The 17,482-nt window shown below is 39.6% G+C and overlaps 1 protein-coding gene across 1 annotated transcript; it reads right to left on the bottom strand.

Moving 5' to 3' along the window:
* Positions 1 to 10,573: 10,573 nt before the first annotated feature.
* Positions 10,574 to 11,521, bottom strand: LOC100355917 (olfactory receptor 10G9). Its single transcript, XM_002708351.4, has one exon. It carries the CDS (start codon positions 11,519 to 11,521, stop codon positions 10,574 to 10,576), a length of 948 nt encoding a protein of 315 aa, XP_002708397.2.
* Positions 11,522 to 17,482: the final 5,961 nt, after the last annotated feature.

The following is a 17,482-nucleotide window of genomic DNA, read 5'->3' as shown; positions in this document are numbered from 1 at the left end:
GTCCTGCGGCCCCTGCTTCCTTCTCTAAGAGCAGGATATGTATGTCTCAACCATCTGCTCCCTCTTTGAATTTCATATTCCCTATGGCTCCTGAGCACCTATGTGCATTAATGAAAGTGTTGCCTGTTTTCCAGTTAATCTGCCTATTGTCAGTTTGTTTCAACTGACTCAACTACCAAACATCCAAAAGGAAAGTTTGAGCTTTGCCACACATGCAAGATATTGGCTGTTTAAAGTACCAACAGTAATATCTTGTGGGGTTTATAACATATTTGTAAATCAGGATGATATCAAAATTGTATGAAATAGCTACATGGAGATAAATGGTTGTAAGATTGTGGAATATGTCAAAAGGATCAATTAAAGTTGATTATGGGTTATTTAAATATTGGATATCAGAAAAACCTTAGACTATTAATAATTAAAATAGAAAAAATAATGAAAAAGTAAAATAAAACAATGAAAATAGTTAATAAAAACATTAAATAATTTGATTAGTACAAAAGAAGAAACAGAGTAAAGGGAAACGTTTAATGTAAGAATGGATGGTGAGAATTCACCAGAACCGAGAATGAGTGGAGTTAGACTTCTTAAAATCTGCCATAAGGGAGCAACGGGCAAGCAGGCCAGCTATTAGCTGACACTTGCTGAAATATCGATTACAATCTTGGAGATATATATTTATATCTGGGGCAGACTGTCACTGGCTAGGGGCTTTTCTGTCACTAGTAATTTTCTTATTGCTGCTAGGTACTTCGTTATTGCCAGAGACCTATGTGACTTCCCCATGAACTCAAAACATATAGCAAAAGGTTATACTATTACAGAAGCAGTAGCCAAGTACAAATAAACAAAAATATTAACAGGCAACCTAAGAAGGAGTCATCATTTACATGTCATTTAAAAGAAACTACACCAAGTAAAAAGACACACACATACACATACACAAAATGGAAAGCAAAAGGATGAGAAATTTTACAATGAAAAATAGCACAATTTTTTTTTTAAAGTAATTGACATGGCCGGCGCCGCGGCTCACTAGGCTAATCCACTGCCTGCGCTGCCAGCACCCCAAGTCCTAGTCCCGGTCGGGGCACCGGATTCTGTCCTGGTTCCTCCTCATCCAGTTTAGTGCTCTGCTGTGGCCCAGGAGGACAGTGGAGGATGGCCCAAGTGCTTGGGCACATGCACCCACATGCGAGACCAGGAAGAGGCCCCTGGCTCCTGGCTTCGGATTGGCGTAGCTCTGGCCGTAGCGGCAATTTGGGGGGTGAACCAATGGAAGGAAGGCCTTTCTCTCTGTCTCTCTCTCTCTCTCTCACTGTCTAACTCTTGCCTGTCCAAAAAAAAAAAAAGTAATTGATATGGTTAATTTCATATCAGATAAAGTGTATTTTCAAGTAGGAAATGTTAGAAGAGATGTGCATAGCATTTTAAAGAGATAAAGGGAACCATTTTTTTAAAGATTTTATTATTTATTTGAGAGGTAGAGTTACAGACAGAGAAAGGGAGAGACAGAGAGAAAGATATTCAACCCACCGGTTCACTCCCCAAATGGTTGCAATGGCTGAGCCGATCCAAAGCCAGGATCCAGGAGCTTCTTCCAGGTCACTCACGTGGGTGCCCAGGCCCAAGCATTTAGGTCATCTTCTACTGCCTTCCCAGGCCATAGCAGAGAATAGGATCAGAAGAGGAGCAGCCGGGACTAGAATTGGTGCTCAAGGGAACAATCGGTCCTTAAGCAAAGCCCAGCACTTTCATGGATGTCACCAATAGGAATGCCACCAGTTTCCAGGGGTGAAGAACTAAGAAAATCCCCCTCCTGGTTCTGCTACTGTCAGGAGAAAAACCAACCATTGTGAAATATACCCACAGCTTTATCCATGACAAAGACCTGCTCCCATTTGACAGATCCTCAGCCCAAATAAGATAAGGCGCTCTCCTGGCTTCTTAGAGGGGAAAAAAATACAGTCAACATGGTCACTGCTACAGATAGTTACACTAGGAATGCTATGGCTGGAAGGATGCGGGGGCAAAGATAGCATGATGCATGGAGGAGCCTAAGGAAAAATCGTGATAGTCACAAAATATTATAGGGCGATAGTCTTCCCTCAAATATTATCATCACATCAACAAGACTTAAATATAATAACAGCACATTGCAGTAGAAGGGGATTCAGGAAAGTGATTTTCTGTAAAGAATAATGCTACCAAGTATACAGGCAGAGCAACACAGGACCATAGGAAAATGTGAAGCCTCCGGCACTACAACGACAAGTACTTAATACAGTCCAACTTCTACAGATTAGAATAAATCATCATGTTAAGACCTCTTCACCTCCAGGCCTGTTACCCATTACAACACACCCAGCTTTCAACAAAAAATTATAAGATATAAACACAAAGAGAAAAAACAATCATCAGAACCATTCCAATGTCACAGAGATGTTGGAATTATCATAGAAGGAATTGAAAATATAATTAGCATAGTAATATTCTACTGGAAAAAAGAGACAACATAAAATAGGTAGGTGATGTAGCAGAGCAGCAGAAATTCTTTTTTTTTAAAGATTTATTTTATTTATTTGAAAGTCAGAGTTACACAAAGAGAGGAGAGGCAGAGAGAGAGAGAGAGGTCCTCCATCTGCTGGTCCATTCCCCAGAAGCTACAACAGCCGCAGCTGCGCTGCTCCGAAGCCAGGAGCCAAGAGCTTCCTCCAGGTCTCCCACGTGGGTGCAGGGGCCCAAGGACTTGGGCCATCCTCCTCTGCTTTCCCGGGTCACAGCAGAGAGCTGGATTGGAAGAGGGGCAGCCAGGTCTTGAACCGGCACCAATATGGGATGCAGGCGCCTCAGGCCAGGGCTTTAACGCATTGCGCCACAGCGCACACCCCAGAAATTCTAAGATAGAAACAAAAGGACCTGCTAAAAAATGGAAACGCTAATGTAGGTGAAGGATGTCCTCATAGGCTAAATGTTTGTTCTGTTTGTCAACAAGTTTCAGAAAAATTTAAACTCATTAATCTCATTTAAAAAAAAAAAAAAAAAAAACCTGTGAAGCCATGCCAGAGATTTGTAGTGACAAAGGATACTCAGTCTACCACAGACACCTTTTTTTTTTAACTTTTATTTAATGAATATAGATTTCCAAAGTACAGCTTATGGACTACATTGGCATCCCCCTCCCCCCCAATGACTTCCCTCCCACCCGCAACCCTCCCCTTTCCCGCTCTCTCTCCCCTTCCATTCATATCAAGATTCATTTTCAATTTTCTATATATACAGAAGATCAGTTTAGTATATATTAGGTAAAGATTTCAACAGTTTGCTCCCACATAGAAACACAAAGTGAAAAATACTGTTTGAGTACTCGTTATAGCATTAAATCTCAATGTACAGCTCATTAAGGACAGAGATCCTACATGAGGAGTAAGTGACTCCTGTTGTTGACTTTACAAATTGACACTCCTGTTTATGGCATCAGTAATCTCCCTATGCACCAGTCATGAGTTTCCAAGGCTATGGAAGCCCCTTGAGTTCTCCGACTCTTATCTTGTTTAGACAAGGTCATAGTAAAGTGGAGGTTCTCTCCTCCCTTCAGTGAAAGGTACCTCCTTCTTTGAAGACCTGTTCTTTATGGAAGCCTTTTGAGTTCACCGACTTCGATCTTATTCATACAGGGTCATAGTCAAAGTGGAAGTTCTCTACTCCCTTCAGAGAAAGGTACCTCCTTCTTTGATGGCCTGTTCTTTCCACTGGGATCTCACTCACAGAGATCTTTCACTTAGGTTTTGTTTGTTTGTTTGTTTTTGCCAGAGTGTCTTGGCTTTCCATGCCTGAAATACTCTCATGGGCTTTTCAGCCAGATCCAAATGCCTTTAGGGTTGATTCTGAGGCCAGAGTGCTGTTTAGGACACCTGCCATTCTATGAGTCTGCTGTGTATCTCGCTTCCCATGTTGGATCACTCTCCCCTTTATTTATACTATCGGTTAGTATTAGCAGGTACTAGACTTGTTTATGTGATCCCTTTGACTCTTAGTCCTTTTATTATGATCAATTGTGAACTGAAATTGATCACTTGGACTAGTGAGATGGCATTGGTACATGCCACCTTGATGGGATTGAATTGGAATCCCCTGGTATGTTTCTAACTCTACCATTTGGGGCAAGTCAGCTTGAGCATGTCCCAAATTATACATCTCTTCCCTCTCTTATTCCCACTCTTATGTTTAACAGGGATCACATTTCAGTTAAATTTCAACACTTAAGAATAACTGTGTATTAATTACAGAATTAAACCAGTCATATTAAATAGAACAGACAAAAAAAATACTAAGAGGGATAAAGTATTAAGTTGTTCATTAACAGTCAGGGCTATGCCCACAGACACCTTTGAACACACAGGAAAGTCTGTCAGCAATCCCCTCACTTCACTCTTAATGCTGAACAGAAATTAATATGGTCTCTGTTAGGAATGCTGATTAGTAAGCAGCAGGCTGCCTACTATGCTGATTCTTTCACACTGATGTGAAGAGCTTTGCCCATATGTGAATGACTTGGCATATTTTATGCTTTGAACTCCTTTTAGAAACATCACCAGACATGTGAATAGATAGCCAACGTCTTATATTTAAAGGAGTAGTAAAAAAATCCTCATTTGTCTTATCTATTAAGATTTCAAACCCAGAGCCTTTATCTTCTTTTGGTATCTGATGGTCCTGAACACTGTCACTAGGACATCTTGTTGCTGCACAAATCTCAGTCATATTTTCAGCACTCCTGTGACTCCCTCCAGTTTCTGCTGAATGTGAATCAACTCTATGGATGATATTGAATCTTTAGGACGGCACAAGTGTCTTGTTGAACTTAAAGGCTCGTACACTGGTATGTTTTGAGGGATATACAAAATGTGAATATGAAGTCCAGTAAAAATACATTTTGCTGATAGTAACTTGAGTTAAGGTATGATAAGACTCATCTGTAAAATGCTCCTCTATTCTACCATGGAGGAGGTCCCTTTTATCTTAGCAATTTCACCCACAGCATGAGAAAACCCGAATCACATGGTAAACGTTTGAGTTAAGATCCTAACATCATCCACCCAAAACTCTGTCTACCTGCAGAGTCCTGATAGGATAGCACCTTCTGACCTTCATGTGGCTGACTGGGTGCAGGTTCTTGCCAAGATGATGTATGGTCTGGACATTAAGGAATAAGAAAATGTTAAATGTCTTGGACTTGGTCATTTATGCCTCATTTTCCTTTCACTAGAATTAAAAGATTCAAATCAATTTAAAATATGAGTTCACAAGGAAAAGGGAAATTTTATGAATTTAAGGTACACCTCAAAACACATAAATTGTAGTTAACTTTATATTGTCCAAGCTATGTGTGTGGATTATTATGACTTACATAGTTAGGGCAGGGCTTTGTTATTTGCATGTTAATTCTCTTTACTTTCAGAAGGTGGTTCACTTCACTGCTTAACTTAGGCTAGATGGCATCTCACATATATAAGGTTACTTTAATCAGTTCATATAAAAATGGAATTGAAAGATAAGCTTCTTTGGTGCTGAAATATTTTTGAATCCATACATAGCTTTTTTTACAATACGCATTTTCCATGGATTTTTAGAACAGCCCTTAACACATCATGACATTAAAGTCCTCTAATTACTTGTGTGCTCTCCATTAGACACTGGCATTCTGGAACATAAATGCTGTCTTGAAGCTCTGTATCTTCTGATCCTAAAATAATAGTTACCTAATTAAAATGGTAGAAGGAATTATTCAATTGATTAATTGAGAAAGAGCAAAACTGAACTGATGAACAAGTATCAGCATCTGGACTTTTATAAAAGTCACTTGATTCAAGATTTGATCTAATTCGCCCTATGCTTTAACACTTTACTTCTTATTTTAAATCCCTTTCAACTGCTAGTTGACTCAGGGAATGTAGATCAGACACACCATGACCATACTCACACAGTATTTTGAAATACAGGTTAACAAAGAAATTACACCACTAATAATTATCCCCTGTGGGTAGCATCTTAGTTCAGTACTCCAGGGTTGCTCTTTCAAGGAGACACTCAAGAGAAGAAATCAAAATAATGTAGAATGTGATGAAAGATTGATGAGGTGGAATGAAAACATTTATTTTGGTTTCGTTTTATTTTATTTTATTTTACCTTATTTTATTTATTTGCGAAGGAGAGAGAGAAATGGGGTAGGGGAGGTGGGAGGGCAGAGAGACAGACAATGCTCCCTATTCTGATTTCTCTTCTTTTTCTTACTTTTGAAAACAGTAATGGTAGCATTTAGAGCTTAATATTGACACCATGAGTAATTATAGAAGAAAGCTGTCCTAATTACTATTTGATGATGTAAATGTTCATTATTGAAGTATTAATATATCCCATTAATATTTCAGATCATTCCCTAACATTTCAAGTCATCCTGTCTCCTTTGTCTTTTCTGTTTATCCATCTCTTGTACCCTTTTCAATTACATGAGGAAGAAACATCAGAGGAAGGATCAAAGGAAATCCTCCAAGTTTCAGGTGTTGGCTTTAGGCCATTCTTGGCTCACAAGAGACAAATAATGGAACTGAAAAGGAGAAAAATCTTTATATCTACATGGAAATCTCTACCCAATAGAAATTATTATGGACTCAAATCAAGAAAGTTGAAGCTTGATTAACACAAAAGAAAATCGCCTGTTTAGAAGTGACATCTGATATTGTGAACACATCAGACAGAAAGTGACTGTTTAAGAAGATGAAGGGTCAGTAGCCAGGAGAACATTCTAAAGTGAACCTAACCAAGACTCATGTGAGTTTAGGTAGATTGCTATAGGCTAGGAAAATACCTTTCCTTAAGGGGAGGGTTGTGGGTGGGAGGGACATTATGGGGGGGAAGCCATTGTAATCCGTAAGCTGTACTTTGCAAATTTATTTTCATTAAATAAAAGTTAAAAAAAATAAAAATAAATAAAAAAATAAAAAAGTAATGAAAAATAACTAATAAAATGACTAAAAGTAATTCATTATCAGTGATTTAAAGAAAACCACATTTCTATATTTTCAAAATTTTTAAAAGTAAAAATAAACAGAAAGGTTCCCAAACATAGAGAAATATACAACTATCTATTCACAGGAAGGTCACAGTTCACTAGTCAGAGTCAACTCAACCAAGTCTACCCCAAGATATTATAATCACGCTCTCCAACAGTAATGATAAAGAGAAGATTCTCAAAGCCATAGGAGAAAAGAAGCACCTATGCCCCAGTCTGCCTAACTGCAGACTTCTCAGAAGAAAACGCACAGGTTAGGAGAGTCCAGTAAGATTTTCACGGTACTGAATTTAAAAAAAAAAAAGGAACAAAAAAAAAAAAAAAGGTTTTCAAAGGTATCCTTTAAAAATGAAGCGCTAAAGACATTCCCAACCAAAAGTCAAGGCGCGTCCCCCCCGCCCCCTTGCCACCCCAAGCCGGTCCCAGGGCCCCTCTCAGGTTACGCGGTCCAGACTCCGCGAGCGGCTCCAGCCTCACAGCGCGACCCGGAGGGGCCCCAAGCAGCCAGCGGCCTCCGCTCTCGCGGTTCCCGTCCCTACGTCCCTGTGTCCCTTCCCTCAGCGCCGGCCGCCCGGCCGGCTCCTCATTCCCCTGCCCTTCCAGGCCCCCATCCGTTACCGGGGGCTGGCAGGGAGAGCCAGGCGCCCGGAGCTGCGCAGGCAGTGACTCAGGGCGGCGGCGGCGGGAGGAGCAGGAGTACACTGCGATGTTATATACAATATGGCACATAATAGCTTAATGCTGCATTATTTATAACATTACATTAATATGAATAAACACTATAAATGAAATTATATAATAGATTAATTAATATCAGTAAAAAGTATGATTAGGCTTCTGCCAAAGAAAAAATATAAAAGTACAAAAGATATGTGAGAAGATGCTCAACATCATTAATAATCAGGGAAATACAAATCAAAAGTGCAACAAAGATCACCTGTTCAGCTGGCTATTATCAAACATTCAAAAAGTTAAGCTCTGGCAATAATGTGGGAAAAGGATTCTCGTATACTGTTGATGAGAATATAAATTAGTGAAGCCACTAAGGAAATCAGTATCAAGATTTCTAGAAAAATGATAGATTAAGGGTCAGCAAAGCTGCTGCCTGCGATGTTGACATCCCCGATCAAAATGGCAGTCCAAGTCTCAGCTGCTCAGCTCCCAGTCCAGCTCCCTTCTAACATGTCCGGGAAAGCAGCAGAGGATGGCCCAAGTACTGTGTTCCTTCCATCCATTTGGGAGACCCAGATGGAGCCCTCAGTTTCTTCTGCCTTCAGCTTGTACTAGAACCAGACCTTGAAGCCATCTGGGGAGTGGACAAGAGGATGGAAGATTCATTCTCTCTCTCTCTCTCTCTCTCTCTCTCTCTCGTTACTCTCTCCTTCACATAAACAATTAAAATAGAATTACAATATGATGCAGTAATTCCACACCTTATTATACAATCCTAAGGAAAACAAATCAATATGTCAAAGACATATCTGTACACCAGATTCTTGCAGTATTATTGTCAATATACAGAAAAAGAAATGTGGTACATATATACAATAAATTTTTTTCAGGGTTAAAAAAAGAATTAAACTCTGTCATTTGTGACAACCTGGATGAACCTGGAGGACATTATATTTAGTGAAATACATCAGTCACAGAAAGACAAATACTGTAATATGGAACTAAAAAGGAAAAGTTGAGCTGAACTCTTAGTAAGAAAATTGAACATTGGTTACCAGGAAATGAGGGTTGAGAGGAAAGAGGACATATGGGTCAGAAGATGCAAACTTGCAGTTATAAGGTGAATATGATCTGGAGAATTAATGTACAGGATGGCAATTGTGGTTCATAATAATATACGTGTAGTGGACATTTGCTAAGAGCATAGATCCAAGTGAGAACACACAATCAACAAAGGTAATCTGTGAGGCAATTAAGGCAATTGATTTAATTAGCTTTATTACCAAAATCATTTCAAATGTTTATTTTAAAACAACATATTCTAATATATATATACACATTCATTTCTCAAACATATGTCAAAAGTTGGAAAAATCAGTACAATTACTATGTTAGTGGTGAGGAAATTATTGAAATAACCTGTCAACATGTGACTCTCAAAATCAGACTCCCTGGAAGGTGGTAACAGATTTGAATTTTAAAACTGTTAATTAGAATTTGTTATAAATTAACCCTTCTCAGTGCACTTTTACTTCTAATAACTCATTTAATCCCAATAACAGTATTTTGAGAAAGACTTTCACAGGTGGGAAATTCACATACAGAACATAAAATTGCTTCTAAACTGATTTGAACTTGTGTTTGTTTTATGTGAAGTCCAAGCACTTCTATTCCATTACTTGGAGGTGCCCACAAGATGTACAGCACCTGGGTTACAGAACTATGCATTAGGATTTTTAGAGTGCTTTGTTTGTGCCAGACTGTCTGTTCTATACAATAAATACACTGAAATCCCATGATAACAAGTTGTCTATCTACATGAATTGTCTTCAAAAGTTCTTGGAAAATGTGTACTGTAAAAAAACTAGATATAGCTTTCAACTTTGTGCAGCTAATTCAACTCATATTCTAACTTCATTTTCAAGAGACTGTTTGAAGAACACTCATTTTCTTTTCTACCTTCTAAATGAAAAGTACCATTGGTCCTGGTCTATAATGTTGTTTGTTCCTGCTCTGGACAGGTTGTAGCTTGGTATAGGTGAATTCCATGACTCCAAGATGATGGCAGAAGGAACTATCTGGACAGCATGGCCAGCCACTACCATCTATAGAAAGCAGAACCACCATAAGCCTGCTCTGAACTATAAATGGACTTCTTTCTTGTTAGGTAGAATAGAAAACCCCAGATCAGAATATATTATCTACTGATAACGTTGTCTGGGACCCAATCTCATTTACCAACATAAAAACCTGCAGGGTTCTCGTAAGGTGGTTGTTGTTTCCAGTAACAAAAGGATCAAAACACTGCAAGAGTTTGGCAAAGAAGCCCTGTGAAGAGAGACAAAAGTCTACTCAGAAAATTAGGGGGTAGCTATTATAAAGGAGGAATTTCCACCCTGGTGTGCTTACACACAAGGAAACTGTACAACTGATAGAACAGTTAAAAGTATTCACGCCTGTATGCCAGAAAGAAATGATCTCTAATATTTATTAATACCCCTAAAGCATTTTTCCATGACTGTAGGTTCCCAATATTGTATGCAAAACTAATCAACAAAAAAAGCATATTCCCTATGTAATTATATAAACAAGTGAACCCTCTGTATCAAAATCAAATCCCAATGTTTTTATTATTAAAAAAGTAACAAGAATTCTATTGCAGGAAAATAGAAAAATAAAATATGATATGTTCAACATAAATAAAAAATTCATGAGGAAATTGTTGAAAGACACATTACTGAATGGTCAATTTTGAATAATTTCAAACATGGAGAACATGGATAACTAATTATGTCACTTTTTTAATGAGCATGTGTGTTTCTCTGTTTATTCACTCGGAACAAGTGATATTTTGTCTTTTAGCTTCAGGAGAGCTTTCTTCACCTCCTTGTTCCTCAGGGTGTACACAACTGGGTTGAGCAGTGGGGTCAGCACAGTGTAGAAAACAGCCACAACCCCATCCATGACATCCTTGGAGCCTGGCCTCAGGTAAATGAAAACACAAGGAACAAAGAAACACAGGACCACGATGCAGTGGGAGGCACAGGTCTGAAAGGCTCGGTGCCTCCCCTCTGAGGTGCGGATCTTCAGGATGGAGCAGACGATGGACACGTAGGACAGCACTATCAGGAGAAAGCAGCCCGAGGCCACCACCCCAATGGTGACAAAGATGACCACCTCATTGGCTGAAGTGTCTGCACAGGCCAGCTTGAGGATGGGTGGTGCATCACAGAAGTAATGCTGGATCTTGTTGGACCCACAGTAGGGCAAGCGGAATGTCAAGGTGGTCTGGACAGCAGAGTGCAGGGAGCCACTGAGCCAGGTGCCAGCGGCCAGCAGGGCGCACGTCCTGCCACTCATCATGCTGGTGTACCTGAGCGGGTAACTGATGGCCAGGTAGCGGTCATAGGACATGACTGTGTAGAGGAAACACTCGGTGCTCCCCAGGAAGTGGAAAGAATAGAGCTGCGCCACACAGCTGTGGAAGGAGAGGGCCCCGCCGTCTGGGGACACCAAGGCCATCAGCATTTTGGGCACCGTGACAGTGGAGAACCACACGTCGATGAAGGACAGGTTGGTGAGGAAGCAGTACATGGGGGTGTGGAGGCGAGAGTCCACGCTGATCACCAGCAGGATGAGGAGGTTCCCCAGCACGGTGAGGACGTAGACCACCAGGAAGACGCCAAAGAGTGTGGAGCCCAGGGCTGGTGTGTGGGGAAGGCCCGTGAGGAAGAACGTTGTCACAAGGCTCACGTTCGTCACTGCTGCTTCCATTGGCCTCTCTCCTAGAGATGAGGTATAAAGACAGTTAGCACTTAACTGAGACAGAGATTTCTTTCTCTATGTGGCAACTGTGATAACTTTGGTCGATAATTATAGGGTTATACTTAATTTTGCTTGTTAATTTTGCTTGGCAAAATTGATGAAATAACTTCAGCATCTTATTGTGTGTCTCTTTCACAAGCACATTCATACACACGCAAATATGCTAAGATGCAGGGTTTTCCAAATGTGCATTAAAAATGTTTATTATGAAAAAAATCTAGCTTGGATTACAAAACATTTATGTTCTAGGATAAAATTGTTTTTATTCCATATACCGTGAGGATTTTACAGTGCTGTGATACACATACGCTGACATACACAAACCTCTGGAGATGCATACAAATGTATGCAGAAAAAGCATAGGAGAAACCTGTACTTTTAGCTTTTTATTGCTGTATTTTAAATTACTGAAAATTTAGTGTCATTAAGCGTTCAAATTTATTGTTCTCACTTTTCTGTGGACAAGGTAGCTGGGCCCTCTGCTCATGGTGTCATCATGTTTTAATGACAGTGGCAACTGAGGCAACAGTTTCTTCTTACACTCTGAATCCTCATCCATGGTAACAAGATTGTTGGCAGAATTCATTACATTGGGAATGAAGACACTGCTATCTGCCTAGTTGTGGACAGATTGTATCACTCTCAGCCCTGAGAAGTCACCCCAAGACCCAGAAAGCCCTAGTCCCTAAGGTTCTCCTAACACAGCCCTGTCCTTCAGACACAGCAGAGTGTTTCCACTTTTAAGACAAAGTGTCACATAGCATAAAACCTCAAGGGAGTGATGACCTCATGTTCAGTGGTCAAACCTACACTCAGGCAGAGCTGACTGTACAAGGAGAGTACACTAAGCAGTGGTGACATTGGAGGCTATTTGAGATTCTACTCAGCACATTCTACTTCCTCTTCAGGGTTCATAGGGAACCTTAAACAGCCAAGAACTTAGCAGCTGTTGATAGTAATGATTACTTGAAAATTCCACAGTTCCCAAAAATCATTCTCCTTGTTTGCTGCCTGGCATTGTTAACATCACTACTGACTGGGTAGTTAAAAGTATGAGATAAGGTAACACAAATCAAGTACTCAGTATAGTACCTGGCTTGTGATAACTGCTCAGTATGTGATGGTGAATCACACAACACTGTGTCTTGCAGTTCTGACCTCAGAAAGACGGAATTCATAAATTCTGTTAGTGTTTCCAGAGGCTTCTTCTCAACTTCAAAGCTAGGTTTGTGAAACCTTCATCTCTGCCATGGTTACTGGTGCTTGCTTTGAAAAGGGCATCTCTTTGCTCTCTCAGAACCAGTGAGCATGTCAGTTGAACTCCATGGTGGTATTCCCCATATCCTCTCATATGGTCTTGTGAACAACCGGTCTCAGACAGTGCAAGTCCCCTGATTCTCCTCCATTTGACCATGTATTATGAAGTTCTAAGGATATAAACTTTATATGTTCTCTCCCAATCACAGTCTTTCAGGTAGAGACCACTTAACTGTTTGAGCCTTCTATCCTAGACATGTAAAATCTGCCCAATATTGACTTCATTAGGGGTCATATTTTGCTCACATCCTCCTCTCTGCCCCACATATTTGTAAATCTGGAAACATTCATATACAAGAGGACAGTTCGGCCAAGTCTATGTTTCTTGTTTATAATCTAGCGCCTGAAAATAAAATAATCCAATGTTAGAGGACTTCTGTCAATGTCAAGAAAAATCAGTATTGTGTATAATTTAAATTGAGGCAGAAATGAATTTTTGGCTTATTTTCCAGAATTCAGGATTGTTTTTAATTTTCCCATGGGAAAAGGTTATGTAACAGGTTCTCCACTAAGAAAGAAACCAGGAACTGCTTGCTCTGAGTGTAAACTGGATAGACTATATCTTATCTCTAGGGAATGTGGCTTACTTTGCATTAAAATATTTTTTCCAAATACGAAAATAAGTAACAGAAACAGAATGACTATAATTACCAAGATGGATATCTAGAACTCCAAAACTGGAACAATATAATTTTGAAATTTCTACTACATGATAAGCAATTCCAAATCACCAGGATAACTTCATGTACATTTCTCATAAAATATGAAAAATTTCATAAGGAAAAGTCCAAGGGAGCCTGAAACAGGAATCTCAATCATCCTAGTCAAGGTTTGACATGTTTATCTGCTATTGCAAGTTTATTAATGTTGTAGCCACTGGGTTACTCTGCCTGTATATATCCATTCTATCTATCTATCTATCTATCTATCTATCTATCTATCTATAATACTCATCTGTCTATCATTCATCTCTCATCTATCTATTCATCCACCTCTCTGAGAGATTACATAACAGATATTAGGATGAGATCCAAGTAACATTTCTCTGCAAGGAAGTTTAAGATAAAGGAAGGAAGGAAAACATTGAACTATAAGCTATATCTTCCTTTCTTATAACTTACCTTACAGTATATACTGAATTTCAACAGTAAAACTTGTCTGACATTTCTACACAATATTTTTCATTCTATCTGCTATGTGCAGGTATTAGTTCCCAAGATGTCACTTGAGGAACAGATACACTCTGTTGAGGAAGAGTAATTCATTTCTATTCAAGAACCAACCCCGGTGAAGTACAGGCAATAAAAACTAAGATGACTGGATGAGTAGGAGCTTAACTTGACTTGATGTCTCCAGGGAAGAGGCTGCTCTTGAGTTTTCAGGTTCCCTGGATGAGCACAAAGAGACCAATGAAAGGTTTCCCCTGAATGTGGCATGTTTGTCCATGCATTTCTTAACTGAACACTCCTGGGGTAGCTGATGTCTTTTGAGGACTATTATTTATACCTAAGGGGAAAACAACTCCCAAATATTGTTGTTGTTGTCTAGAATTTTAGAGTGGCTTTTTCCCAAAGAAATACCTACAGGTATTTCACAACTGTATAAATAATAATTAAATTTTATTGCTCTTATAATTTTATTTTTATATAGATAAATGAATTTATTTTAAAAATAATCAAATTAAACATTTACTAAAAATTTTCCAAAGTATTTACTTTTCTTTGCTTCTAATCTCAGCCAATATTTAATTATTCAGGAGATGAGCATTTGTATGAAATTGAGTTCTGTACTGCTTTCTTCATGTCCACTTGATGATTTTATTGTGTATCAGTCCTTCTTCCATTAGAAAGGTCATGAAAGCGAAACTGAGGTAAGCTGAAACAATTAGTTAAAAGCTGGCTTTACTCTGAGTGTGCAGTTCCCTGCCCATGGATATATGCTAGTGCTTGCAGGGCAAGTTCTTTTTTTTTTTTTCCCTCCGTGTCCATTGGTTTTTATTTTTATTTTTTTTAACTTTTATTTAGTAAATATAAATTTCCAAAGTACAGCTTATGGATTACAATGGCTTTTCCCCCCCATAACTTCCCTCCCACTTGCACCCCTCCCATCTCCCACTCCCTCTCCCATTCCATTCACATCAAGATTCATTTTCAATTCTCTTTATATACAGAAGATTGGTTTAGTATATATTAAGTAAAGATTTCATCAGTTTGCACCCACACAGAAACACACAGTGTAAAATACTGTTTCAGTACTAGTCATAGCATTACTTCACATTGGACAACACATTAAGGACAGAGATCCCACATGAGGAGTAAGTACACAGTGACTCTTGTTGTTGACTTAACAATTTGACACTCTTGTTTATGGCATCAGTAATCTCCCTAGGCTCTAGTCATGAGTTGCCAAGGCTATGGAAGCCTTTTGAGTTCGCTGACTTTGATCTTATTCCAACAGGGTCATAGTCAAAGTGGTCATAGTCAAAGAGATAGAGATAGAAAGAGAGAGAGAGAGAGAGAGGTCTTCCATCCACCGCTTCTCTCCCCAAATAGCAGCAATGGGTGGCGCTAAGTTTGTCCAAAGGTGCTAAGTTTGTCCAAAGGCCATTACTGTACCTTCAGAGAAAGGTACCTCCTTCTTTGATGGCCCTGTTCTTTCCACTGGGATCTCACTCGCAGAGATCTTTCATTTAGATGGTTTTGTTTTTGTTTTTGTTTTTCTGTGTGTGTGTGTGTGTGTGTGTGTTTGCCAGAGTGTATATTTAACAGGGATCACTTTTCAGTTAAATTTAAACACCTAAGAATCATAATTTTATTTTTAAATGGGTTTTATTTCTTTTCAATTTATTTGACAAGTGGTATGGTGGGAGAAGAGATTTCTGCATCTGTTGCTTGATTCTCAACTGTCAGAAAAGTGCCAGCCCAAAGTTGATGTTGGAATTCCATCTAGGTCACCCATGTGTGTGCCAGGGGTTCAGCCATCATCTGCTGTCTCACCAAGATCTCATTAGCAGGAAGCTGGATTGAAAACAGGAGCTGGAATTCAAACACATACCCTTTAATGGGATGCAGGTGTTCCAAATGGTGGCTTAACCTGCTGGGCCACTTTACCCACTCTTCTCACATAATTTTAATTGCCTTTATTAGTCAGCACTCATATTTCATAAGTGTGTCTTATTTTGTGAATCAGCTTTTCAAGAATTTATGCATTTTCTTTCCTTTGAGTTAACATTCATTTCCTTTTTGATATATGTAAGTCAAGACTACTAATGCATTGTTTTATCATAATGTAAAATATGATTTGAAATTTGTCTTTGTTTAAATATTTTTGTTTCTACGGAGTTTTAAAGTCTTGGGAAATTGTATACATGCCAGCTTTCCATATGAGCACCAGTTCATGTCCCAGTTGCTCCTATTCTGATCCAGCTCTCTGTTTATGGCCTGGGAAAGCATTGAAAGATGGCTCAAGTGCTTGGGCCCCTATACACCCATGGGAGACCCAGAAGAAGCTCCTGGATCCTGGTTTTGAATTGGCCGAGCTCCAGCCATTGCAGCCATTTGGGTAGTGAACCAACGGACAGAAGACCTTTCTCTCTGTCTCTCCCGCTCTCTGTCTATAATTTACCTCTCAAAATTTTTTGAAAAAAAGAATATGGATCAAGAGAGCACATCCAAATAGCCTTGAAAGAATGTGGTTTTTTAAAAGATTTATTTATTTACTTGAAGGTCAGAGTTACAGAGATGCAGAAGCAGAGTAAGGGAGAGAGAGAGAGGTCTTCCATCCATTGGTTCACTCCCCAGATGGCCACAATGGCCAGAGCTGTGATGACCCAAAGCCAGGAGCCAGGAGCTTCTTTCAGGTTTGCCACATGGGTTCATGGGCCCAAGGACTTGGGCCATCTTCCACTGCTTTCCCAGGCCACAGCAGAGAGCTGGATTGGAAGAGGAGAAGCCGGGACTTGAACCAGCAAGAATGCTTTAACTCATTATTAGTCAGTGAGATGCAAAATAATGTAACAAGCTGCCAATTCATACTCAAGAAAAATACTATTAAAAGCCATTTATTGCTGATATGAATGAATGAAGTGTTACCTTATATTGTTGGGTACATATATGAAGAGTTATAGCAGTTTTTTTTTTTTTGAGAAAGATAATGAAAATAAAGGAAACAGCATAGAGGAATTGAAACTCCTTACTAGTAAAGGGGGCTGTTAAGAGGTAGGGTTAATGAATGCTGTTCAGCCTGCTAACTCCTGTCCTCATGGAAATATTATTGCCATTGAATTTTATTATGTGGCATTTCTTTGTTACTTACACTGTAAAGTTGTGTTCTTTATGAACATAGCTATTTTTTTTTTATTTTTTATTTTTTTGACAGGCAGAGTGGACAGTGAGAGAGAGAGACAGAGAGAAAGGTCTTCCTTTGCCGTTGGTTCACCCTCCAATGGCCGCCGCGGCCGGCGCGCTGCGGCCGGCGCACCGCGCTGATCCGATGGCAGGAGCCAGGAGCCAGGTGCTTTTCCTGGTCTCCCATGGGGTGCAGGGCCCAAGCACCTGGGCCATCCTCCACTGCACTCCCTGGCCACAGCAGAGG

The sequence above is a fragment of the Oryctolagus cuniculus genome, chromosome 1 (assembly GCF_051225735.1).
Source record: "Oryctolagus cuniculus isolate XC-2025 breed Fujian yellow rabbit chromosome 1, ASM5122573v1, whole genome shotgun sequence".
NCBI classification, from domain to species: domain Eukaryota; kingdom Metazoa; phylum Chordata; class Mammalia; order Lagomorpha; family Leporidae; genus Oryctolagus; species Oryctolagus cuniculus.
Note: the sequence above shows the minus strand (reverse complement) of the source record. Positions and strands in the feature narration are given on the sequence as shown.